At 35.3% G+C, this 27,776-nt stretch overlaps 1 protein-coding gene across 2 annotated transcripts in view; it reads left to right on the top strand.

The window, feature by feature from the left end:
- NRXN1 (neurexin 1) overlaps positions 1-27,776 on the top strand; it is a 1,029,777-nt gene that overhangs the window by 893,225 nt on the left and 108,776 nt on the right. For both annotated transcript variants that reach the window (XM_080913966.1, XM_080913965.1), the window contains 2 exons: positions 3,057-3,146; positions 4,575-4,894. In XM_080913966.1, coding sequence (XP_080770092.1) covers positions 3,057-3,146; positions 4,575-4,894 — 410 coding nt within the window. The remainder of the gene's footprint in view (positions 1-3,056; positions 3,147-4,574; positions 4,895-27,776) is intronic.

Here is a 27,776-nt window from a genome sequence, read left to right as displayed (position 1 = left end):
TTCAGTCGTAGGTTTATTGATTCATTGTATTCTGCTGTTGGATGAGGATCAGACGCCTGTAGATTCTGGCAGGATTGGTCACTGAGGCTTGTAATTCCAGGATAACCCACACTTCTGAACACTCTCATCATGCAGCACATAATTTTCTGCCTAATGGTTTTGAGACTGTGCTTTCTTTTTTTTTTTCACTTAGTGATAAGTCATCAGTGTTTTTTATAGATCAAAATATTTTTACTGATAAATTTTGAAGTAAGTAGCTATTGGAGAGTTTATATGCCATTAGTTTAAAAGATATAATCATTAAACTTAATTTTAGAAACGGAAAGTCTCAACAAATATATACAGTTACATATTCGGGTACAGATATACACACATCTGCATAAACACACACACACACACAAACACACACACACATACTTTCTCCTATGTACATAGTTAATAAGATAATTAGATTGACATTAGAGATTCTCTCTGACCAAATCAATCATTAGCTCTTCATGCAATTAAATAAAAAAAAACAAAAACAAAAAACTCTAGTGGTATTACTTATCGGCATTTCTGCATAATACCAGGGCCCACCAGAGAGTCTAGATATGGAATAAAACATGAAGTCTTTTGTTTCAGAGCTTTACTGTCCTGTTCTTATTCCAATGTCAAGTAAACAAGAAAGGACTGATAAGTCCTAGTCTATATATAGACGGTTTTAGCACTAACTTCTACCGTGTGTGTGTGTGTGTGTGTGTGTGTGTGTGTGTGTGTATGTGTGTGTTTGGGCGTTATGCTGGAAAGTCGAGTCTGGCACATGTTGATAGCTACTGTACCCCTGAGCTATACCACCAACCCTGTTTTATGATTCTCAAACAACAAATTCTACTTCATTAACAAGCAATAGATACTTTGAGTAGATGTAAACTTACACCTAGGAATTCTATACACCAAGAAGCCCAGAAAGAAGAAAAGCTTTAGAAGAATTGAAGGAAACCTCATACAGTTCAAAGGAGGGCAAATGAGAGATAATCATGAGATGGAGCAGAGATAATGGGAATAGAGTTAGACCTGAGAGTATGCAGATATGTCAATAAGGGTGAAGATTTTTTCCTAAAGGAAAGGATTAAGTTCTGCTCATAGTGTGGTTAAGTAGTGAATCAGTTGGATTTATTGTAGAGAGATTCTAGAGGATGTGAGGACAGGCCTAGTAATTAGGCGGTTTTAGAAGATGTCTTAGGACGTACGGATTGTCTAGGACAATGGGTTATCTCTGACACAAAGAACCACTGAGTCATCAATTTGTGAGGCAAGTTATGCTCTTAAGACTGCAATAAATATCTGCTAATAAAGTCCACAGGGAAATGAATATTTGTTTCTATAAAATATTTTGCAGTTACTTTTTCAATTTAGGCATGTAAAGCCACAATTATCATACAAGTTCATATCATTACCATGGCACAGAAAATACTAAGTTCTTGAATATTTTTAAAATATACATTTATACAGACTCAGAAAAAACACAAACTGTTAATATTTAAAAAGTAAAGTTGGAATTTTTGGCCTGTTATATAATTTTAAAAAGATTATCAGTATAACAAGAATACATTCATTTCTACATCATAAAACATAACTTTACATTTGCATAATTATCCAGAATAATACAGCTCAGTGTTTTTATTAAATGTATATTTAGTTCAGTCTTGTTTATGTATTAAGTTGTATATTAATTTGTGAAGTATTTTTGGTCATGTAGATATTTGAATGATACATTGATGTTCTAAGGATAGATCTTTCCTTCTTCAAAGGTGTGTGAACTACATTAGGGTAGGTTTATTGTGGTAAGTATAATACATCACAACATTAGCATAAAATATGAAAGCCCTTATAAATAATTATAAATCTGAGGGAAGGGTATATCTATTTTTTTTCTCTAGCAAAATGCTTAAGGTTTTCTATATAGTTGCACTATAATTTAAGGTTTCTTTAACAATTAATCTTCACTAAAGCTATTGACAAAATCTCTCAGCTCCAAATTGAATTCTACCTAATTTTCAAGAAATAAAAACAAAAACCCTTGTCTTTCAATGCAAGGTACTGAGCATGACAGTAGCCTAGACTTTTAAGTACTTTCTAGACCAAGAAGCCACTCATCTATTTGAAAACTTGATTCAAGGTCAATACACAGTTTGTGGCAGACAATGTTTTCTACTTAGAGAAGGAAGACTTGCATTCAGTTCTGATGTGTGGCCAAGAGCCATTGTTTACAGCATCATGTCACATTAAGCTCCTACACCTCTTAAAAGAGAATAACATAACAGTAAGTAGGGATTTGAATACACAAAGACTTACATGTAATTTTTCAAATGCTATATGCTTGCTTCAGTGTGCTAAGCTTTAAATGAAACTAAAGGACAGTCACACAAATGTCACTTTTGTCAAAGCCTTTCCTAACTGAGATGTACTCTTTTTTGATGTACAAGTGATTAACGAACCGACTTTGGTGGAATGCACAAGAAATGTTCGGACTTTGCAGTTTTCTTAAATGAAATGAGTGAGCAAATTGTTGTCTTAATAGGAAATAAAGTATGCTAGGCTTATTCGAACTGCATCAGTGTGCCAAAGATGGTGTTAAGTTTGGTGTTTATAAATTACTAATCTGGAATAAGAGGTTGAATGTATTTTGAAAACTTAAACCTGTTGTAGCTGAACATGTTTAACTAGTTAATAAGAAACATCAAAAAGACCAAACCCTGAGGTCAAGGGTCAATTTTTTTTTGTAAAGCTATTATATGCTGTTTAAATTGGTTGTTCGGGTCTGTCTATAACATAATAACCTAGCTCAAATGCAGATTTCTAATTTTCAATTAACATAGGAATAATTTTGTTTGCTAAAATAAAATAAATGAATGAATGACAAGTCTGAAACATGAAATGTTCTAGGTAGAACTTTTTAAAATTCCAAATTTCAAAAAATCATGTGGCAACTGTATAGCTCAAGCATTAAGTATTAACTTTTAACCTTTGACCTTACAGATTTTAACCAATGAAATGTCTCTTTAAACTTTAAGGAAACAATGATAACGAGCGCCTGGCGATTGCTAGACAGCGAATTCCATATCGACTTGGTCGAGTAGTTGATGAATGGCTACTCGACAAAGGTAAAAACATTGATTAAAACTTCAAATAAAAAATAATTTGAACATAACCAAGTAGTACGTCATTGTAACACTAATAAACATAAAAATAAATTTTCCGTAAAACTAAATTAAAAACAAATTTAAAACAGTAAAATGTAGATAGCAATATTTGCATACCTTGTATAATAATTTCTATACATTTTTAGAAGTATCAACGGTTTAATAATCTTACCCAGTTAACTTAAGGTTAAAGGGACTGTTAAATATAATCCACTAACTCAATCTATGAAGGTACTCAGAGCAAGCATTAACCAAAAATGATAAATCGTTTATAGATTATATCCATGGTCCAGCCTCTAAATTATTAACTAAAATATATGTAGTTCGGATATCTTTATCATGATCCTGAAAAAAAAAATCTTTGTATAAACTCTAGGAATCTTAAATAGTGGGCAATATGGATTGCCAATCAAAATGAAGTCCCTTTAACGTTTGCAAGCTTCTGAGAACATCTGGGAACAAACCCTAATTAAAACTGAACTTAAAGTTGTATGCATGCTTTATGAGCAGAGGGAGCTCTGCTCACCCTGGAGTCTCCATCTGATGATAATGGTGCTGTTGCTAAGATTGTTTGATGAAAATGTGCCATGATTTCTCCATTGGTTTGTGTATCATTCCTGAAGCCACTTTTTACATTTTAGGAATTTTTTTTCATTTAATTTTGTTCTGTTGTGATAGACTTGCTGAAAGCCAATCAGAAAATTATTTTTGAAATTTATTTCTTTTTTTTCTTTCTCTTTTTTCTTTTTTCTTTTTTTTCTTTCTTTTTTTTTTTTTTTTTTTTTTTTTTTTTTGTCTCTGACAAGTTCAGCATAAACCATTCATTTCCTTTCAGTGTGATTGCTGAAAAATAGAATACTTGAAGTAACAATGGATTATTGCCTTTCAAAAAACATAAACATTTCTAAAGAATAGAATGTAGACTTATATGGGCATTATGTGAATTATGACATTTTTGCAATAAAATTTAAAATTAGACTTTAGCTCTTACATGTTAGTTTATTTCAGAGGTTATTTTAGGATAGCATATTTGAAACATTAAATATGTCATACTTTTTAAATTTAGCAATTTAAATTTGAGAAACCAATAATAAGTTCTTTAGGCAAAGGAAAATGGGATCCACTAAAAATTGATTTGTAGTCTATATGTTTGATTGGTCTTCTAGCAAAAGCACTGCATTTACAATTTGTTGACAATTTATACGTATTTGCCAGTAATTATGCATTTCATGGACACCTCATTTCTAAGCAATGAATTAAGAGTCAAATGCCTCTCTTATAGTTTATTGCTCTCATTATCCACCCCATGAAAGATCTGTTTTATCATCCTTTGTAGAATGTAGAGTTCACAATCAACATTTTTGCATGTATGTAATATTATTTTTACAGGGCGTCAGCTCACAATCTTCAATAGCCAAGCAACCATAATAATTGGCGGGAAAGAGCAGGGCCAGCCCTTCCAGGGCCAGCTCTCTGGGCTTTACTACAATGGCTTGAAAGTTCTGAATATGGCAGCGGAGAATGATGCCAACATCGCCATAGTGGGGAATGTGAGGCTGGTTGGTGAAGTGCCTTCCTCTATGACAACTGAGTCGACAGCCACTGCCATGCAGTCTGAAATGTCCACCTCAATCATGGAGACCACCACAACCCTGGCTACCAGCACAGCTAGAAGAGGAAAACCCCCCACAAAGGAACCCATCAGCCAGGTGAGCATGTGCATTGAATCCTTTCCTTTTTGACTGTTGATTGCTAAAGTGGCCTTTTCTACAGAAGAGTCTTTTCTAAGCAGAATTTTGTTTCTGATCGCATGTGCTCATCTTTCTTCGAAATTGTCGTGTGCATCCCATCTTGTGTGAAAATGAGATGTAGTTGTGTTGTTGATGGGGTTTGCAGACAAAATAAAGAAAGAAAGGAAGAACGGAAGGAAGGAAGGAAGGAAGGAAGGAAGGAAGGAAGGAAGAAATAAAGAACAAAGGAAGGAAGGAAGGAAGGAAGAAAAGAAAGAAAGGAAGGAAGAAAAGAAAGAAAGGGGGTCTGTTGTGTTGGTTTGTTAGAGGCAAGTTGATTTGATCACCTTGGATTAGAAATACTGATTGGCAAAGATTTGCTAATTATTCAAAACTATTATTTTTAAGGTTAGCAAACAAAGAAATGAATGGCATATTTGGAAGATCTTGTGTATTTAATCATAATAATTTATCAGAGTTTAAGTGTGGACTTTGTGGTGCATGATGGGTTTATCTTCTGTTTATGAGAGAAATGTTCATTGGATTGTTTGATGGTGAAGATGCAAAGTATAATACTTAAGGTGTCTTGAGTAAATATATTTTGTGTGGTGTGTAATTCATCTCATATAGAATTCACTTTAATGAGTTTATTATTAAATTTTATATCTTCAAAGTTTGAAAACTAGAATTTTAAGTGGCATGGGTGTAGGTTAGAAGTTGATAAACTCAGTGGTAGAATATTATTGATAGCATATATGATGCACTAGCCAATTAGGCATTGGCCTAACATCAGAAAGAAAGTGATGGAGACGAATTAAATATAATTGATGCTGTTGAGATGCTATTAAATGATATAAGGTTCTTACTGACACGTGAAACATTTGCATTTGATCACATGTTAATTCTGTCAGGTTGTTAATTTTCCATGGTTCAAGATTAGTGGTTGCATTTTGCTTTTAGTAATGGAAACCTTCAGTAGTCACCACAGAAAGATCGGTCAAACAGGTGGCTGTATTTCAAACACAGAAATATTTTGAAATCTGCTTTTAGATCAGTTATTTGAGACAGTATCAAATGTGGAATGAAACCTCTAGGAAGCAACTTCTATTTGTGTCAGTACTTGATTATTTAAGTAAGATATGCTTCAAAAGAAAAGAAAAACTATGCTCTGATTTTTACTTTGAATAAGAAGGAATGATAGAAAATGACCAAGAAAGATAAAAATTGGCACTAAACCTGGTGAAGAAGAAAACTGACCAAGTATTAAAATATAAATTTATGAATGTGGTAGAATGATATATTGTGTATTTTATAAAAATACCCATTTTTTAAATCGTACTTGGGTTTTCTTTGTCATTTGCTTCTGGCCACTAGGTAAAGTGGGCTGTCTCACAGGACATACCTGACTACACAGTTATTGATTGCTAATAACTGTCTACATGAACAGACTGCTTTCTGGGCATAAGCGCGTAAGCATAAGTCCTTACCCTCATGACGTTAACTTTAGTAGGAATATTTCCTAGGAACAGCATCATTTTGTTGGTTATCTGTTTGGCATCCAGACTTATGTTATTATTGGTGATATAGCGCTTAGTTCCTTCGATAAAGACTTGTGACTTTAGACAGAGTCATGCTTGCTGGTGCCATTAGATTGTCCTGATTTGTATTTCATTAGGAACTTTGTGCCTTTCAGCTGATGAAGATCAACTTGCCAACGTGAATCTGAAACAGGACATTTTAAATGGAAAATAATTTGTAAAATATTTCCTTTACATAAATTTGTTCCTAAAAGAGTACTCATGTATATTATTCAGAGTTGGAAATGTTTCTCTAAAGACAATTTGAGGAAGATCAGCATTTTCCTTACTAGCTAGCCATAAGAACAATACCAACCAACCAAATCTCCCAGGGACGAAACCACTATCCAAAGAGTACAAATGGACGAGCTCATGGCTCCAGCTGCATATGTAGCAGAGGTTGGGCATCAGTGGGAAGAGAAGCCCTTAGTCCTGCCAAGGCTCAATTCCCCAATGCAGGAAAATATCAGTGCGGGGAGGCAGGAGAAAGTGGGTGGCTCAAGGCACCTTCATAGAAGTGGGGGGGGGATGGGAAAGAGGGTTTATGAAGGGGAAACTGGGAAAGGGAATAACATTTGGAATGTAAATAAAATATATCTAAATAAAAAAATAAGTAGCCAAAATTTCCAGACAAATATACCTGTGTTTAAAAAGAACGTGACATTCTTTTTATATTATAATGTAATTTATGAATTAATATCTGCTGTGTATATAACAAAAATTATATGGGCAATTAACTCTTTGCTTTAAGAAATCAAATATGAACATACTCAGAAGCATTTTAAAATATTAATACAAAGAGAAAATAGTTGCACACTTGTTAATTAATAACGATAAGTCTTTCTTGTAGCTATTCCAAGTTCAGGAACAGCAATGGTTTATAGAAGTAAAGAAATTAATCAGCTAATGATTATTTGGTTCACTTCAGGAGATACTGATTTAAATTGAAGATCAATCTATTCATGTAAAAGTGTACAATTTTCACAGACCTATAACAACAAAATTATTTAAATTTATTTGTTATACACATTTAGCTTTTAATGATATTCAGTTGTAACAACAATGTCTTAAATTTAGAAATAATTTTTAAAATACTTTTATATAGTCACTGTTATAGTCATGTACATATAGTGTATGATTTAAGGTGACAACTCAGCATATACTATAAAGGAAGGAGAATTATTACAAAATAATAAAATTATGTCTAATAACAGAATAATTTGTTTTTAGTTATATGTCAAAATCTAATTTTTAATTACCCTTTAAATACATGACAGATCTGTAGATGGAAGAAAGGATTGATAGATAACATAGAGATATAGGTGGTTGAATAGATAGATAAACAACATTTCCTTGATTAAAATCAAATGAGTATAAAAATTTAATAATGAGTATTGCAGGTCCCATGTCTGAAAACTTTACCCACTTTTAAAAGGTAAAATGAAACACCTGTCCTTAAACTGTGTCCATGGCAACTGCATCTGCCTGCTTTTATCAAGTCCCTTACTAAATTGTGTGCGAAAGGGTTAATTTCATTTTCTAAATCCACATTGCACTTTTTTTCACTCCAACTATATTTTCCTCAGTGACAGCACTGGACCACTTATATGACACTGACAATGACATATTTCTAAGAGCAGTACCGTGTTTTAGAAATGTGGAAGCAGATTTTTAGGCCACAAGAATTAAACTAGATTCATTTCAAATAGAAAAATGAGATGGATTCCGTTATCCTGAGAGCAAGGACTGGGTGAGAAATGTACCTCAGGTTTCATAGTCAGTGAGTACTGGAGTGTTCGGAACACTGTCTGCAAACACTTCAAGGACATCTGACTCAAAAGTGAATATGCTTTAAGAGAGAAAATAAGAATACTTTTTCCTGAGTGATGATTAGTTTTTATAGTGGTGTCTTAACCTTTATGATTTAGAATAATACAAAAACTAGAAATGATCGCTGAGATGAAATGGCTTTATTCAAACAATATTGAATAGGAAAATGTTTTACATGGGCTGTATAATATTTATATATCTTGTTTTACTGGCATAATTAAATTGACAGGTCTCTGTGAGACTTACTTCCTTTACGGTTATTCTCACAATGAAAAATATCAGTACAACTCATTCTTAGAATGGGAAGAGCCATTTGGCGTTGGAGACGATTATGTAAAAAAATTTTATCTGCTAAGTGCCATTCTAAGTTACTTCTTCATGGATCCTTCAGTAAACCTCTGAAAGGAAAACATCAAATTTTTTGGTTTTTTTTAAAATTAAATTCAGCTATTTATTGCTAATGAACTGCTTGTTGCAATATCAGTATCATGATTTCCCTACAGCCCCAGAATATTACTTGTAGCATATCATCAATATTTTCTGCTCTTCCCTTCAATATTATTCTCCATACTATACACAGACAAGATAATTGGGAACCTTAGTAATTTTTAGAGAAAATAAAATATAATAGGAGTATGATATCAAATCAGAAACTGAGTTTTGCTCTCAACACAAGCAGTGTCCTGTATCCACAGTGTCCTGGGAAATGAAAGACTAATCATCTTTCCTGCATGTTGGCATTGTTCTCTGGAATAAATGAGTCACTAGGACTCTTTGGAGCTCTTCTCAGATTTTAATTGACTCTAGTCTCCACGTGCTTAATTAGTTCCTTACCTCATTATTTAACAAAGCGTAGATTTTACCCCTTTCTTCTTGATAGGATGGCCACACATCCTACTTGTCTCGAACAGTTCTTGTGTATACCTGTTACTTTGATGTAATTAGTGAAAGCCTCTCTTTTTGAGTCTCAGAATCACTTATTTCAGTATATAAACTGTATTGTACTGTGCTTTATTTTTATATACATAAAATATCCTTTCAAGAGAATAATTCTTCCTAAAAATAGTAAATAATATATTTCATTCAGCATATATGTAGCTGAAGTTGGTTGTAGAATCGTGACTTAGTGTTTAGAATCAACAACTTTTTATCATTTTACTTCAAAAGAATCTTGAGGAAGTAGAGAAAGCAACGTTTGAGAGATTCTGAGTTTTGGTATGGTTGTTTTGTTTTTACTGGATGGATGTATTACAAACAATTGGAAAAATAGTATAGAGACAGAATCACTCAGTGTAGGCAGAGTGTCTGGGGGTCACTTTCATTCAGTAAATAAAGAGTTTCTTGGGACTTGCTCACTCACTGTAAACAGCGTGTCTGGGGGACTAGGTTATAGGGCGAGGCTTTTCCAGGTGAAGTCAGTACACCTATGACAGGTCGTGTGGATAGGTTGTAAGTCAGTACACCTATGACAAGTTGTATGGATAGGTAGTATGTCACATCTGTCACTGATACTTAACACTCATTCAAATACTTATGGAAAAAAAGAGACAATTTTTGTTCAAGTGAGAAGAAATGTTTAATATCTTTGATAATGCTATTGATTTCTGGAATCTTTGAAGCTAATCATGAAAAATTAAAACCGTTTGAAAAATATAAGCAGAGTATATGCATATTTCCATGAAAAATATTTGGAGTTAATAAAATGTATTTTGTAACTCCAAAGAAAAAAAATTATTTTTATTAAAAATATTAATTAGCCTTTACTCTGGCTTCATTATGAAAGCACAACAGTGTTACTTATAATGATACATGTTCCTGATAAGCACTTTGCATTTTTAGACTACTGGTGACATAAATAATTAACTTTATGTTCCCTAACTCAGTCATTCCGCTGAATTCCCTTAAATCAATGTATAACTTTGCGGCAAGCTTTAATTCATGCTAGAAGAAAAACACTTGGGTGGGGATTTTAAAAATATATAAAGGCGTATTCTCTGAAACTAATGGTGCCTGGTAAGAAAAGTATGAACCACTGTAATTTTAATTGTGAGTAAGTAGGAATTATTTAGAAGGCCTTTTTCTGCTTCTTTCCTGACAAACCAAAGTAGCAAAGGTGAACACTTTGAAGTTTTTCGTTTGTTTGAAGACTCCTATGTGTAGTGCATATCCTTTGAGTCTGGGTGTTTGAATGGGAGAAACGAAGGCATGCGATAACCTGGTGTTGAGATATCATCTGACAACACTGAATCATACAAAATGTGTTTTCATTCATCAGCTCGATAAGTCAACATAAAACATTTGCACAGCAGTTACTCCAGGCCAGATAATAGTCTAGTCATTGAAAACACAGCACTGAACAAAATTAGATTTTCTTGCATAAGTCTTATCTTGTAGTGGAGGAAGATGTATAGCAAAGTAACAAACAAAATAAAATGAATATTATATGTAGGATGTCAGAAGTTACAGGAGAAAATTCTTAGAGTCTGGGTGAATGCTTATGGTTGAAGGAACCAAAACTGACATCTCTTTTTGAATAAATGAGTTTAGATGACTGTCAATAAAGACATCAGTTATCAATGCTTGTATGTTATTGTTCAGACATATCCTGATATCCAGAACTTCACACTCTATGCAGATTTTGCCAACTATGCCTAACTGGTCAGAAAAATCTCTAGAAGCCTGTGGAGGAAGCAAAAGAAACACCAAAAAATGTTCTATCTGCTCATAGCTTGTGTCCTTCAACTTCAAGCGTCCTAATTAAAGCAGACACATAGCCCAATCCTAGGGTATTTCTGTGTCTGAAGATGAGACAGAGGTTTTCAATGTGTAGTTTTACACTATTTCTCCCACCAATGGAAAATGGGGACACATTTGAAACTTTATAACTCAGTGCATGGAGTCTTCTCTCTTAAAAAGAAAAACAACTTGTCTTTTGCCCATATATGTGGTCACTGCTATTAATTCAATTTTTATCTAACCTCTGGCCTATTAGTCTCTTCATAGCTATCTATCTGTCTGTCTGTATATCATCTACCTATTATCTATCTATTTTAGAGAAAAGTGTTGGGGATAAAGTACACCATGCAAGGCAAAAACTCTACCACTGAATATCACTGCTATTTAAAACACTCATTTCAGATAAACAAATACAATTCATAAAGCATGACACCCAATTATGTTTTGATGCTTTCTAAAGTGAATAATATTGGATTTGTACTTATTCTAATAAATAAACAACCAGACTTGCCTCCTTTAATTTTTCATCATATCCATTTGGAAATTTCACCCGCATATCAAATTACTGTTTTGAAAATGCAAATGTAATTAAATCACTTCCTTCACTAACTCATACCAGCATATAAAAGGTAGATCCCAGACACATCTATAGCCTGCTTCATATGTGCATCCTGAATGGCTCATTTCTATTTTCGTTCAGATCTTACTGCAGTGACCTCCAGAAGTCATGCCTCCTGTCAATCACTTTCCCTCACAGCTCTTCCTGACTCCTTCCTCTAGACTCACTGAGATCTCTTTCTCTGCACTCCTTATGGAGAAGTTTCTGAGAATCATCATTCCATTTCCTGAGCTGCTAAATCATGTTTTCTTTTACTCCCTGATCTTTATTTTTGATGCACTGATTTGAATTTCTAAGTCAATGAATCAACTAGTAATGTTCTCATTCAACATTTATAACTAATTTTTTTCTTAGTGTAAATATGAAATACCCACTATTGGTCACCTTGAACAATATTAACTTTTAAACCTATATACTATTTCATTAATTTTATTTTCATTACATTTAACTTTGACACATTAAAAAGAACGCAATCTTCTATCCGTATTTATATGGTGCTAAAAGATAATGCTATTTTCTAACAACTGTGATACAGGAGCAAAAAAGAGATCCAGTGTCTTTAAAATCCTAAATTTCTTCCTAATATATGCTTTTTATTTTTTTTCTTCATGACATACAGCATTGAGGTAAATTATTCCTCTAACCACCTCTCAAAGAGTGTTTGATTCTTCAGTTCTGTGACTGAGTTTCAGATGAGTATATTTTAGTAGATAGTGGTTGTCTCCAACATCACGATAATGTCATATGTTTTCAAAGTTCTATAGTTTCTACAAACCTGCTTTATGCATCTCAGCAGTCCCTGCAGAATACTAGATGAATAAATACTACATTCCTGTGTTAGAGATTTGGAATTACAACCCTTAAATATGTGAGTGGTTAGGCTATGATTACACCATGAAAATCTCAGATCCCTGGACGTAGTGCAGCCTTAGATGGTATTACGTCACTCCCTGTAGTAGGTCTTCATTGCTTAGCATGATGACTCACAGACTAGTTGAAGAAAGGACTCACAAAATCCCATGTTACTTCAAATCTATTGGGAGATGATGGCATCTGAGAAAGGGTGAGTCATACTGATAAGTTGACTCTCCTCAGTTGGTACTTATAGCCGTGTACATATACATGTTACTAATTAGATTAAATGGCTCTGAAAATACAGATGTGAGTTTGTGAGATGTGTTGAGTGAACGTAGATTGTCTTACACCAAACACCCCATGTTTCTTAAGCTCACAATATTCTAACCTGTTGCACACAGATATTTAAGCCTATTGTGAAGGCTACGTTGACTCAACATAAGAACCATATCAAACTGTGGTTATTTAAGCAACTTTACTGCAAAATAAGTAGAATGCTCATATTATCCTAGAATAGAAAATAATTAAAATATTTTGGTAAAGTGCCTAGCACATATTATTGCTACGGCCTGACAGTTGTTTGAAAAGTTTTCCTTAGTAAAAAAATCAAGAAGTAAAAAACTTCTTATAAACTTAATGTTTCTCTTATTTTTGAAATTATCTGAATTTTGTTTCTGAATCAAGGCAGTAAATATGTGGCATATGTGAAGCTAAATGTTCTTTGAATTGAAGTAGCAGTGACCCTCCAGGAGTGTGAGGATGACGGTGGGGCAGAGCAAAGAGTAGACCATGATGCTGGCCGTACTTAGTTACATGGTGCTTTCAAGAGGCAACATGACTAAGGCAACTTGTAAAAATAAATGAACTGGAAACTTGCTTGCAGTTTCAGAGGGGAAGTACATGACCATCATGGTGAGGAGAGGAGCAGACAGGCAGGCATGGCCATAGAGCAGTAGCTGAGAGCTTTAATCTTACCTACAAATCATAGAGAGAGCAAGAAGGAGAGCAAGGCCCACTCCAAGTAATTTATTCCTATCAACAAGGCCACACCTCCTCTTCAAGGCCACACCTCCTCTTCAAGGCCACACCTCCTCTTCAAGGCCACACCTCCTCTTCAAGGCCACACATCCTCTTCAAGGCCACACATCCTCAACAAGGCCACACCGTCTAATTCTTTATGAGCAGTTCTACCAACTGCAGACCAAGAATTCAAGTGTGTGAACCTATGTGGAGTTGTTCCTATTCAAATTATTACAAAGAGAGTTGTCATCAACAATTAGTAGGAGAGAGGTTCTAACGCTGCTTATACATCCATGTGGAGGACAGTCTTACATGGTGAAGCATCAATGCCGTGTACACTGGTTAAAACTTTCCCTACCTACCTGACAGTCTCACATTACCAAGAAATAAACATTCAGTAAGTGTCTGGTAACTGGTTTCTAGTTATTAATAGTTCTTGCACATGTAAGTACAGTATACTCCTCAATAGCATGTTCTGATTAGGGATCTAAAACGTTCATAACGTAGTCAGATACAAAACAGTTAAAATAATACAACTGTGAGTGAATAATATTGATTTTATAGATCTTGATAGAATTCTTTTTGATGTTCTTTAAATCAGCATTGGAGACATAAAGTGAATTTGCATTGAATTAACACATAGAAATAAGTCCAGTGAAAGAGGATTGGAGAGTTGGTTTCTTCTCTAAGACATTTTTTCTTTTACATGGCAAAACATCTTTTGACTAAATAAAAAATATGATTATAAATTAATATCTTTATTTGATCACCACTATAATTTGTGGTAATATTTTATTAACTCATTTTTAAATATATTTGTATGCTTTTAATAGACTTTTTGATTTATTTATTTGATTTATTATTCAAATAAATTTATTTGATTTATTATTAATAATCGTTATAAAATGTTAGTTGTGTCTGTATATGTGCTAATAGTGCTTTTATAATTTATGACATGTAAAACAATTGAGCTTTGTTTAATAAATTAATGTCAAGATTGCCATATAAATTTCTGTGATAGTTTCTGACATGTTTGTTTCTAGAGCATAAATTAGATTTTCTTATATTTTGATATCACAGGACACTTTGTAAGTGTGGTGTTTCTGTGTGTGTGTGTGTGTGTGTGTGTGTGTGTGTGTGTGTGTATGTGTGTGAATTATTAGGCTCAAGAGGAGTGTTAGATAACTTACATGTTTTTATGAAGCATTAGCCAAACATATTGTTTTGTTCTACTTTATCACGGCTCTGTTTATTTAAAATCTTAAACTTGTAGGCGTGCTTAGTATTAAGCAGTAGGTTTTAACAATCTGTAGTCAGAAGGATAATTTACAAAGCAAAACAGAAGATACTCTTGCTAAATTATATCGGTTGTCCAAACACTAGGAAAACCAAGATGGGTTGTCAGTTTGAGGCTAGGCTAGCATGAATACTTGTTTTTCTGTCTGTCTCTCTGTCTGCCTGTCTGTCTGTCTGTCTCTCAAATAGAGAAGAAAAATGTATGTGTCTATATGTTTCTTCATCTTGTATAAATCTATAAATATATGCTATTTTGCTTAAAATTTGTAATTACTGGATAATTTTTGTACACCACAAAAACACAATCATATTACTAGGTATTAAAATGCTATTTTTTACTGAGATAGGTTCTAAGTCAGAATCTTAGAACAAGAACCATTCCTTTTAGTTCTTAACTATTAGTCAGTCCATACACACTAGAATATGCTCTGCATCAACAATGGCAAAGCTTTAGAAGATCAGAGGTTTAGAGTCTATAAACAACATCACTAATAAAATTGAAGCTTGGAGACAAATTTAACACCAGAAGGTATTTTAGTCCTTTTGTAATAATGGGCTTATTGGGCAATGTACTTCTGTTACTGCATTTCACCAGAGTGTTGGCAATGTGCTAGACATTATCTTGACTGTAATTACCCACCTTCTCTCCTTGGTGTGTTTCAAATACATGTTATATTTGTACTAAATATCTTCTAAAATAGATGTCATCATTTAGTCTGTACATGCAATACTAATGGTGGTGACAGCCCCCATTCTATTCTTTTATAAAGCCTTCTGATGTCGCAGGACATATAGATTTCTTGAGAGACACATGGACAGACACAAATCATCTTCATCTCTACACATGACACTGTTTCTTCCTGTTAGGTGTAGGATCATCATTATTGAATACTTTTTTTGTAAGATATAGAATTATTTTTTATAAATTGAACAACTTTATTTAAAAAAAACAAAGACAAATGTACAGATTTTAAGCATTTTTGCATAAAAGTATACGAATACATTTTTGTTAGTACTTGATTATTTTAAAGATTTGATAGTACGCATTAAAATCTTACTAGTTACAATGAGCATAAAGTACATGTAAAACAAGATGTAACCTGGAAATAGTCAAAGTTTCTTGGTGTGTAAAGATTAAGCATAATGTTTTTTTCTTTTTTTTTTTTTTTATAGACAGTCTTTTATTGGTAAAAGGGCACATAGAAACAATAAAAACCACAATGGAGTGTCCTAGAAAAAACAATAGTACACAAAACATCTAAAGGAGAAGCACAGTGTTCATAATACACAGAATTTAACCAAACTCTTTCCACATGGTAAATAAGGCAGTGAAAAATTTGCAGGCAATAGTCCCCTGGTTGTCCAAAACTTTTTTTTTTTTTTTTTTTTCAGTGCTTTGCTTTTTTTTTTTCTTTCTTTTCTTTTTTTTTTTTTTTTTACAGTGAGCAAAAAGTATATGTAATACAGGGTGTAACCCGGAATTTGTCAATGTGTTCTTGGTGTGTAAGGATTGAGCATGACTTTTTTTGTTGTTTTATTTTGTTTTGTTTTGTTTTCTTGGACTTCACACTGTCTGTGAGTTGTTTCTGGGGCAGTGCAAGCCTCTGGGGTTAGCATCCTACTATCAGTGACTGCATATTATGTCTGTTCTTTTGTGACTGGGTTATCTCACTCAGGATGATATTCTCTAGATGCAGCCATTTTCTTAAGAATTTGGTTAAGTCATTGTTTCTGGTGGCTGAGTAGTATTCCATTGTGTAAATGTACCACAATTTTTGTATCCATTCATCTACTGAAGGACATCTGGGTTCTTTCCAGCTTCTGGTTATTATAAATAGAGCTGCTATGAACATTGTGGTGCATGTATCTTTGTTGTATATTAAAGTGTCTCTGGGGTATATGCCCAGAAGTGGAATAGCTGGGTCTTTAGGTAGTACTATGTCCAATTCTCTGAGGTATCGCCAGACTGATTTCCAGAGTGGTTGTATCAGTTTACAACCCCACCAACAGTGAAGTGTTCCTCTTTCTCTGCAACCTTGCCAGCATTATTGAATACTTATGCATGGCAGTGTAAGCCATGAATAATTGCAATTCAGAGTTATCATGGCAAGTTCTATGGGACTATCAAATAACTTTTCAAAATAGTCTTAACATGGCATTGGTACATAGTAGGCATTGAGGCTTTCTTTCCTCAGTAGTGTTCTCTATAGTATGTCTCGACACTTATTTGTGTCTCTATCCTCTGTTCATTTTCTTCTTTCTTCAATACAATAAGTGCTACTTCAGGTGCCACACATAAACGTGATTACAAGTACTGAAGGAGAGAAACTAAGGCTAGGTTTTTCTCATACTAGCCGCAGACTTAAAGACTACACTCTATGTGCCTCCTGTATAGTCAGGTGAACCATGTGAGGAGTCCCATGGCTGTACATGCTACATACATAATTTCAGTTTCTTCAATATCCACCTTTCTGCATTTACACTCTGGTGCTGGAACACTCAAGGAAACAATACATCTTCGGTCCTTATAACTTACCTTTTTACTTCTGTCTCCTAAGTAGGTATCAAAAGACTGTGTAAATACCTAGAAAGAGATGCTGTGTTCTTGTGTCTACAATTCAAAAGGAGTACACATTTATTTGTAAGGAGAAAATTTACATATTCTTAAAGAGAATTTCTGAAAGCTTTTGATTATATCTGAGAGATGAAAAATATTCATTAAATTTCTGACATATTCTGGGCTAGAATGAGTGCTTGCCAAGTATACACAGAGCCCTGGGTTCTGTCCCCAGCACTGCATGTAAGAGAAAGCATGATATGGTACACATATCTTATCTTAGCACTGAGGATGTTCTTACAAGGGGATCAGAAATGCAAGGTTGGTCTTAGCTCCACAGTGAGACTGAAACTACTCTGAGCTACATAAAACCCTGTCTCAAAAACAAACAAGCAAAGCAGTCTTACACACCATGTGCTGATTATCTATGTGTGAGTTTATTAAGCATGATATTAACTCTCAGCTTTTGATAACTTGAGAGTGAATCCACGTGGAACAGGACAGAAGACAAGGCCATCTAGGGCAGCAGCCCTTGGCCCATTTGCTCTTTGTGAGCTGAGGCTTTCAGGCTGTGTAAACTGAAATGTTCACCATCATTTCCATGAGTAATTACATTCATCCTGCAGCTGATCATAGTGTATTAAATGGCTTTGTCATCTATGTGCACCTGTTAATGTAGCATTCACAAGTTATATGGGCACATGCTTCAGAGAAGAAACTAAAATAGCACCGTGCCTAGAGCACACTATGTGAAAACTGTGCTTGGTGTACCTCCCAGACGAAGCAACACAGCCCTAACACGAACCCCAGCTGCCCATGGTTAGTGTCAGTAACCTCTCTTCCCTCTGTTCTGCCCCTGTTACAAATCACCCGTGTTGTTCTAAATCTTTCATTGGGTTCATAGCAACTGTCAAGCCTTACATTTCACCCGAATCATCCACAAGCAAGTCTAAACTGAAGCCCCTTTCTCCACTAATAATTCGTGAGAAAGCGCTATGAACAAGCAGCCACGGAAGCACATCGATAATTATTTCTAAAAGAACTTGTAACCCTTTTGTTTCTTTCTTGCCAGATATTTGACATCAAGACTTTATTTTTTAATTTTTAAAAAATTTTACATTTCACATGTTACCACCTTTCCCCGTTCTCACCTCTCCCCCTCCCATCTCTCGCTCCCTGCTTCTATGAGGAAGTCAAGACTTTTGCTTTATGAGTTTTTGTTGATTCCCTGAAGCACTCCCAGTGCAGACTATGACAGAGTGGGTTTTGTAAGCACAAATTATTACAAACACTGATTTTATACCTTATCACTGAGAAAAATATTATAAATTGCATCATTTTAATTTTTTCAGTATCATGTGTAGTCACACATTATGTGTATGTATGTGTATGAGGTAAAAGCATTAATATTTTTCAACCTATGAAAGCAATTTTATAATATAGCTCTCATTTTTTTTATATTATATCTAAACTGGTTTAAACAAAAAGGTAGGTGGTAGGAATTGATAGGAACCAAAATCCCCACTTCAGTGTGGTAGGAACACTCTCTCTCTCTGCGGCCCAGGAAGCTCCAGCAAGTGCTTTCTATGAGACAGGAAGGACACAGTGACCGATACATCTTCCTTTCGACCACTTTAAAACACCGTTCCAGGGGACTCAATCGTCTTTGCTTGTTCGGTGAGCTAGGGTGTGTGGGTATCAATGACCCTGTCTTATTACACTATTCAGAATTAGAGTCATTATATGGTGGGAAAATAAATATCAAACTATCTCAAGCAGATCTATATATATATATATAACTTCTCTAGTGGGTTGTGTCTTCGATAGTGTGTGGTAGTTAGCCTTTACATTTTCTGCTTGTGGTGAGGCAGCTAGATTATAATATTTCAAAACCTGGATAGTAGTTTACCCAGACATTAGGATTGACATGTGTAAATGTTTGCTCCAAATCATTGAATTTACAAGAAAAAAATCTATACAGAAACAACAAGAGGCCTGATATATGAGATTCAGTGTAGATTCAGCTTGTACTAGTGAATCTAGACAGGGCTTTATGGAAGTTATATCTGCATATGATTGTGTGGGCAGTTGCTGGCAACCATTGGAACTGTTGGAAAACTTTAACATTCTGCACATTGAGACATCAAGGCAAGTAAACACTAAGGCATTTCTCACTGGCATATTAAAATGGAAACAGAGTTCAAAGAGTTAGAGAAGGGAGGGAGAGAAGATCAGAGACAAGCTAGCCTAACACTAACTGAATTCAAAGGTGCAATGATGGGAGTGGAATTAATTCTTCATGAATGACAAATCTCAACAAAGCCTACAAAATGTCAATGGAATTTATTCTTCCTGTGTGGGTTAGTTAAAAACAGGATATATTTCAAAGGGTAATAGCTCAAATGGCTAAGAGCAGGATTAGTTAGACCATATTCTTTGATTCTTCTCCTGAGAGGACTTGCAAGAAGCTGGCACAATTCACTTTCCTCCTTTGTTACATGCTATCAAAACAAATGGGAATAATTTGAAATAATTTCCATTAAGGTAATACAAGAATATGAAAGAAAATATGTTTAGCATATATTATCTACAAAGAACAACATTTTATCTAGTCCGTCCACACCACTCTTATTCTTTAAGGATGATGTCTTTTAATAGTTCTATTAGTTAATTAGATTCATGTCGTAAATAGTACGTGCTTACTCTTACACTTCGTTTATCCTTCTGTGTAGCACAGAGACACTGAGGGTGAGCATTGAGGATTGAGACAAGTGTTGATTCCCCGATTCTCTCCTACCTTCTGAAACATAAGCATTTATATTTACTTTATCTACATTAATATCCACAGAAACTTGAGTAAAGGTCACTAAGTAACATACACACATGTGTGTTTCTTGTCCTGGCAACTTTACCTCCACTGGGTGTCTACATTGGTAAGGGGAGGTTGCTGTTGTACTGTTGCTGAAGGTTCTTTCTTCTTTCCCACATCATAGCATCTCGCCATGATTCTAGAAGTATTAATATTAATATTCTGTGGGGCAACTGCAACCGAACTGTTCATATTTTATCTGTGAGGATTCCAAAGCATAAATAAAGTAATGAGTGTTTGCACACTATTACTGTGAAATCAGTCTGCTCTCAGCCTGTGATGAGGTTTATTTCCACAGGGATACAGTATCATGCTGCCAGGAACATTCAGAGTAGAGTTTTCTAAGAAGCAAAGTTTCTTTAAATATGGCTGTTGTATTCTATGTTGTGTTTGTTTGTTAGTTTTCCATAGTTATCTTCTAGATGAGTTCCTAGGAGCTCTTGGGCAGTTTCTCTTCTTTGTCTTCTATCAATTTCTCTGCACTCTTCTCTTTTAGCTTCTCGGTCAAACCTTTTATTCTGTCCTATAATAATAATCCTATGTTCTCTATCTTTATCTTCTGCTTGTGATCACCAGTGTGAATGTTAGTCTTTAGTGTGAGAGGAGAGCCAATCCCAGTGGCAGCAGGAATGGTGAGACTTCCCTTTGAGTGCAGCTGATGGGACCATTTTTAAGTGAGAACATGCCTTTTTGGGGAATGTTTCATTCACTTTAAAGAGTTGATGTATTCATTTCGATTTGTGTTTGTTTTTCGCACTGGAGCTTGGAGAAGCTACTCTCTTCTATAGTTTACATGGTTATATTAGTTTTCTTCCTGTATAATAAATTTATCCCCAATTTGAATGGCTTAAAAACAAACACCAGCATTGCTGTTTTCATGGCTTAAAAAATCTTAGCAATGTGTGTTTGACTCAGGGTCTTCTAATAGATTAAAGATGGACTAAAAGGTGCATATGTATCTATATTGGTGCATGTGTGTGGGAAGTTGTGTTACTGTGTAAATAAACTCTATCAGTTAAAGTTTTATTGCTGTGAAGAGTCACCATGACCTAGGCAACATTTAGGACATTTATTAGGGCTAGCTTACACGTCCAGAAATTCAGTGCAGGGATTGCAGAAAAGATCATCCAGAGACTGCCTCACTTGGGGATCTACCCCATATGCAGCCAATAAACTCAAGCACTATTGCTAATGCCAAGGCATGCTTACTGAAGGAACATGTTATGGATGCCTCCTCAAAAGCTCTGCCAGAGACTTACTGATACAGAGGAGGATGCTGAAAGCTAACCATCACACTGAACATGAGGAGTCCAATGAAGGAGCTAGAGAAAGGAGTGAAGGAGCTGAAAGGGTCTACAACCTAATGTGAAGAACAACATTATCAACCAACCAAACCCTCTAGAAGTCCCATAAAATAAAACATCAACCAATGAGCACACATGGAGAGACCCATGGCTCCAGGTGCATATGCAGCAGAGAACAGCATTTCCTGACATCAATGGGAGGAGAGGCCTTTGGTCCAGAGAAGGCTCATTTTTCCCAGTGTAGGGGAATGCCAAGGTGCTGAGGTGGGAGAGGGTAGTTGGGAGAAGTGGCACCTTCCTGAAGGCAATGGGAGAGGGTGGGAAAATGAAATTGGGGGAAAGGGAATATCATCTGAAATGTGAATGCAGAGAATATCCAATAAAAAAGGTTGAAAAATGGCATGCAGTCCATTACCATTGAGGCAGGAGTATGGCAGCATCCAGGTAAGCATGGGGCCAGAGGAGTTGAGAGTTCTGCATCTTGATATAAGGTTGCGAGGAGAAGAATAGTACCGCCAGGTCGCCAGAAAGAAGCTCTCTCAAAGCCTATTCCTACAGTAATACACTTCTTCCAATAAGGACACACGTACTTCAACAAGGTCATACCTCCTAATAGTGCCACTCTGTAGACTAAGCATATTCAACCCACTACACACACATATGTAAATAAATGCATATCTCCATGTATTCAATTCTCAAGCACATTGAGTGATTATTGCCAGGTCTTCTATCTCTGTTGTGAGCACAGAGACCCACTCTTAGCAGGTAGCTTGCTTCTTGGGGAAAGTGAGCAGATATTGTGGAGGGGGAAATCACAGAAGAACTTTTAAACCTAACTGAAGATGTTAACATTGCATCGTGGTTATATAGCTAATACAACTACTTCAATACTCAAAAATGGTCATTTCAGGAAGGTATGTATGCAAAGAGCTGAGTACTTCCAGGACCCACCCCAGAGCTCCTAAAATGTCTCAGTACAAGATACAAACTAGTATGATTTTCCTGTGTGTTTTCTTTTTAGCCCTTCCTTGGCATTTTCCCAATCTACTTGCAAAATCCCTCTGCAGAAAAGGGTTCCATTTTCCCCTCATCCCTTTCATGGTACAGCTCAGGAGGATTCAATATCCCCATTTTTAATCTAGTCTTCAACTTTTAGCACTCTCTGAAATATGAAAGACATGACCATTCTGGATTCCAAGTGTCTTAGCCACATGTGCTTAACCTGCCAAAGAGCTTGTTTCTTGGATATTTCTGGCATTGCACTTTCCTAGTCCCAGAGAACCATTGGATCCCCTGGGTTTGACATCGTTTAACAATAAACATTTGCACTCAAAGGCCAGTCTCCAAAACTCTAAATGACCTACAGTTGATAAGCACTGAGTTCTTTCATCATTGTTCCGTGGTTTCTTTCTGATGGCTGGAAGTAGATGACTTAGCAAGCCTGACAGTCGCCTCTATGCTCCCTAATGCCACATCCTTAGGAGGAAATGCAATCTCAGGAGGAAATGGCCTTAAATTTCTAGCTTCATAATATCTTCTATTCTATTCATCAAAAAAGAAAACAGGAAATGAAAAGTCAGGTATAGTTTTATGTTGGTATACTATTTCAGTTTGTTTCAGCAGTAAGAAATGAGAACATCACAGGACACTGGAATACTGTTAGAAGTTCCTGTTTTTATCAGGCATCCTCCAGATTTCCAGGTTTTCAGATTTTCTTTTTACTTTAGAAGTATTTTTCTATAAATTATGATAGTTATTTAAACAGAATTACTGAATTCTTGAGAGAGAGAGAGAGAGAGAATCAGAAACAAATAAAAAAGCAGGGGGCACTGCTCACTGTTTCCTTGCTAGCAGTCCCAAGATACAGAGTTCAATCCCTAGCATTGCAAAACAAAACAAAAAATGGAAAAATAATTATTTATTTTTATTAATTATATTATAACTCACTCTAAAATAAAGTTAATTAAAATGACTTTACAACATTACTTTAAAAATAGCTATAAATTCAGATAAAGACAAATGAGGGTTTACTAATATTTGAAAACATTTATTATTGATAGTACAATGTCATCCATTTATCCTCTCTTCTTAATCAACTCTTCCCTAAGTAAAAGATGCTTCCATTCCTTCCAGGGGACATAAAACACCAGAGCAGCTCACTTACTTAGCACACAATAGATACCTTTTATTTCCTATTTTAGTGTCTCCTCTGCTCCTTCCTAAAGTATTCAGACTTTGACAGTCCGTGATTACACTTCCCAAAAGATTGTTTACAAGGTAGAACCCAATACAACACACACACATACACACATACAAACATATACACACACACACAAATACATACATACACACAGACACAAACATATACACACATACATACACACATATACACACATGCACACATACACACATGCACACACAAACATACATACACATATGCACACAAACACATGCGTATGCACATGCACAGACACACAGCTACCACTTCTCATATGCCTGTCTTGATGAAAATGATGTATAATAGTCACTGTTTTTGCTCTACCTGTCGCACACTAATATTAGGCTATTTTCTAGAGCATGCATTCTGTCGTCCTCTTTCTTGGATAATAAGCTCAAAAGATGATACAATGTCTTAACAGGTAACTGGGTTTTTTTTTTTTTTTTTGAAGAATATTGTCTAGATCACATATGTAAACAGATAAAAAGCATACTAATTAATATTTCTTACTACACTTCTGAGTAGTTTTTAAAATTTGTGTACTGTATTTCAGTCAAAGTCACCCCTTCCCAAATTCTGCCCAGGCCCACCCCATCTGCCTACTCACCAACTTCAAATTTTATTAAGAAAATTAATTATAATAGAATCATATATTTCCCCCACCTCATTTTTCCAATCCCTTCCAGATGTCTTTCTTTTTATTAACAACTTTATTTTAAAAAACAAAGATAAATGTACAGATTTTAAGCATTTTTTGCATAAAAGTATACAATACATTTTTGTCAGTACTTGTTTTTTTTTTTTTTTTAAGGTTTAATAGTGTGATCAAGATCCCACTAGTTACAATGAGCATAAAGTACATGTAAAACAAGATGCAACCTGGAAATAGTCAACGTTTTCTTGGTGTGTAAAGATTTTCTTTCTTTTTTTTTTTTTTTAAAAATGAGCAAACAGTACATGTAATACAGGGTGCAACCCGGAATTTGTCAATGTGTTCTTGGTGTATAAGGATTGAGCATGACTTTTGTTTTGTTTTGTTTTCTTTTCTTTTTTTCTTGGACTTGATACATACAGTCTGTGAGTTGTTTCTGGGGCAGTGCAAGCCTCTGGGGTTAGCATCCCACTATCAGTGACTGCATATTATGTCTGTTCTTTTGTGACTGGGTTATCTCACTCAGGATGATATTCTCTAGATGCAGCCATTTCCTTAAGAATTTGGTTAAGTCATTGTTTCTGGTGGCTGAGTAGTATTCCATTGTGTAAATGCACCACAATTTTTGTATCCATTCATCTTCTGAAGGACATCTAGGTTCCTTCCAGCTTCTGGCTATTATAAATAGAGCTACAATGAACATTGTGGTGCATATATCTTTGTTGTGTATTAAAGTGTCTCTGGGGTATATGCCCATAAGTGGAATAGCTGGGTCTTCAGGTAGTACTATGTCCAATTTTCTGAGGTATTGCCATACTGATTTCCAGAGTGGTTGTATTAGTTTACAACCCCACCAACAGTGGAGAAGTGTTCCTCCTTCTCCAAAGCCTCGCCAGCATCTGTTGTCATCTGAGTTTTGGATCTTGGTCAATCTGACTGGTGTGAGGTGGAATCTCAGGGTTGTTTTGATTTGCATTTCCCTGATGGCTAAGGATGTTGAGCACTTCCTCAGATATTTCTCAGCCATTCGATATTCCTCAACTGAGAACATTTTGTTTAGCTCTGTACCCCATTTTTAATAGGGTTGTTTGATTCTCTGGTGTCTAGCTTTTTGAGTTCTTTGTATACCTTGGATATTAGGCCTTTATCTGATGTGGAGTTGGTAAAGATCTTTTCCCATTCTGTTGGCTGCCGTTTTGTTTTCTTGACAATGTCTTTTAGCCTTACAGAAACTTTGCAATCTCATTAAGTCCCATTTGTTAATCTTTGACCTTAGAGCTTGAGCCATTGGTGTTTTCTTCAGAAAATTTTCTCCTGTGCCTATGTGTTCTAAGGTTTTCCCTACTTTCTCATCTAATAGTTTCAGTGTATCTGGTTTAATGTGGAGATCTTTGATCCACTTACACTTGTCCAGCTGTCTTTCATAAAACACTTTTCATGTTCCCCCACTCTTTTAGTCCCTTTCTCTTAGGTGATTATTGTTCCATTTATATGTGTGTGTGCACAGGTGTATGTAAATATAACCTGCTTAGTCCGTTTTCTTGTTTGTGTTTACATGATTTTGAGGCCTATGCATTGTACAACCGTCTGTGGAGCACATGGACGTTGGTGTGGTGTGTTCAACCTACCAGGGAAAACATACACCATTAAAGATATTTCGGAATTTGTTTCTGAACTCTAAAACTATTTGAGTAATAAAATTCAAATGGTACCTATAAATTAATGAAGGTTTACTGAAAAAGCAAAGCAACTGCATTGAATAACAAAACAAAGTTGGTTTTTTTTTTTTTTTTTTTTTCGAGTAGTCTGCCCTCTTGGAATATGGGCTATCCAGTTACAAATGTTTAGATATCAAAGAAGATTTCAACAAGTAAAGCAGTGATTGTACTGTGTGGGTAGTTTTAATATCAAAGCTCTTATCTAGCATAGATGAGGCCTTTGGCCCAATTGCCAATTGGGGGGGGGGGGGTAGGGATACATTTGTAAATAACACAAAACGTATTTCACTTGCTTTTACGTACTTTTCTTTCAGATATTCATTACAATAGCTTTTATTTCTTCCTCTGATTCTACCTTTTAAAAACATGTTCATTTTAGCTGAATTTACTCTATAGTGTCTGCTGATGAAATGGAAGAATGGAATCGTAGCTATGTGATGAAGAGTCAAATTTTCATTCCAGTTTAAGATCGTGGAACTTTAAAATGACATTTTAAAACCTATCAGTCATCACTTCTAAAAAAAATCTATGTATTTATTATTTATCTATAAATTATCCAGGAGACAAAGGAGACCTCAGGTGGGTTCACTTGGAAAGACCGGTTTTAGTAAGCAAAACAACTAGGTTACAGAGGAATGTTCACGTTGTTCATGTATAATCAACATACCTACACACACTCAAAGTGTTAGTAGCCAAACCCTTCCCAGGAGAAAATCTGTGTTCCAGGTAATCCAGAAGCGTTCGTGAAGCACTTGCTCTCTTTGCGATTTAATTCAGAAGAAGGGAGAGTAAGGTAGCATCCCACCATCCATCCCTGTTCCAGGAGAGGCGACATCTGCAATCCATCTCTGTTCCAGGCTAGGGAACATCTGTAGCCTAAAGTTATTACAGCTGTAAAGGCCGAGATCTGGAAAGAGAGGCTGACGCACAGGGCCATTTGTGGCTATATCCCATCGAGGTTCTCCTCTACACAGTCAAGGAGAGAGAGATTAATAAATGAATCCTCGCCTGGAGAGATGGTTCCCTGGTTAAGAGCTCTTCTAGAGGTCCTGAGTTCAATTCCCAGTAACTACATGGTGGTTCATGTGTGTCTGAAGACAGCTACAGTGTACTTATATATAATAAATAAATCTTTAAAAAAAGAAAGAGAAAAGAACCCTGTGAGATTAAGAACCTATTTGGTGGTTTTTCTTAAAGTTAATTACATGATTAACCAGCTACATCCAACCCCCACTTATAGCCACATGGGGGCGTGGGAGAGTTAAGGTATCAGCCAGTAAATTTTGAAGCCATAGTTGAATTCATGGTACATTTGGAACTTGAAGAAGAATTTAGCTCTTAAATTAGAATGTTAACTGGAAACACTATACTAAATTCACGCATTTGAGCATGACTTCATTCTACTTTCCTTGCACGAATGTTTAAATTATATTTCACTTCCTCCAGTCTAGTCTCACTCTTTCTCTACTTTGAGTAAGAAGAAAACAGGCAGCATTGGGCACTTGTCTCTGCTCAGTCATCAGCAATGGCGTTTTCAACACAGCAGCTCCTGCCGGCGTATCACAGTGGAGAAAAGATCTCTAGAGGTTCCTGCTATAGTCAAGAAAAAC

The sequence above is a fragment of the Micromys minutus genome, assembly GCF_963924665.1.
Source record: "Micromys minutus genome assembly, chromosome: 3".
NCBI lineage: Eukaryota > Metazoa > Chordata > Mammalia > Rodentia > Muridae > Micromys > Micromys minutus.
This window is presented reverse-complemented; position numbering and strand designations above follow the sequence as displayed.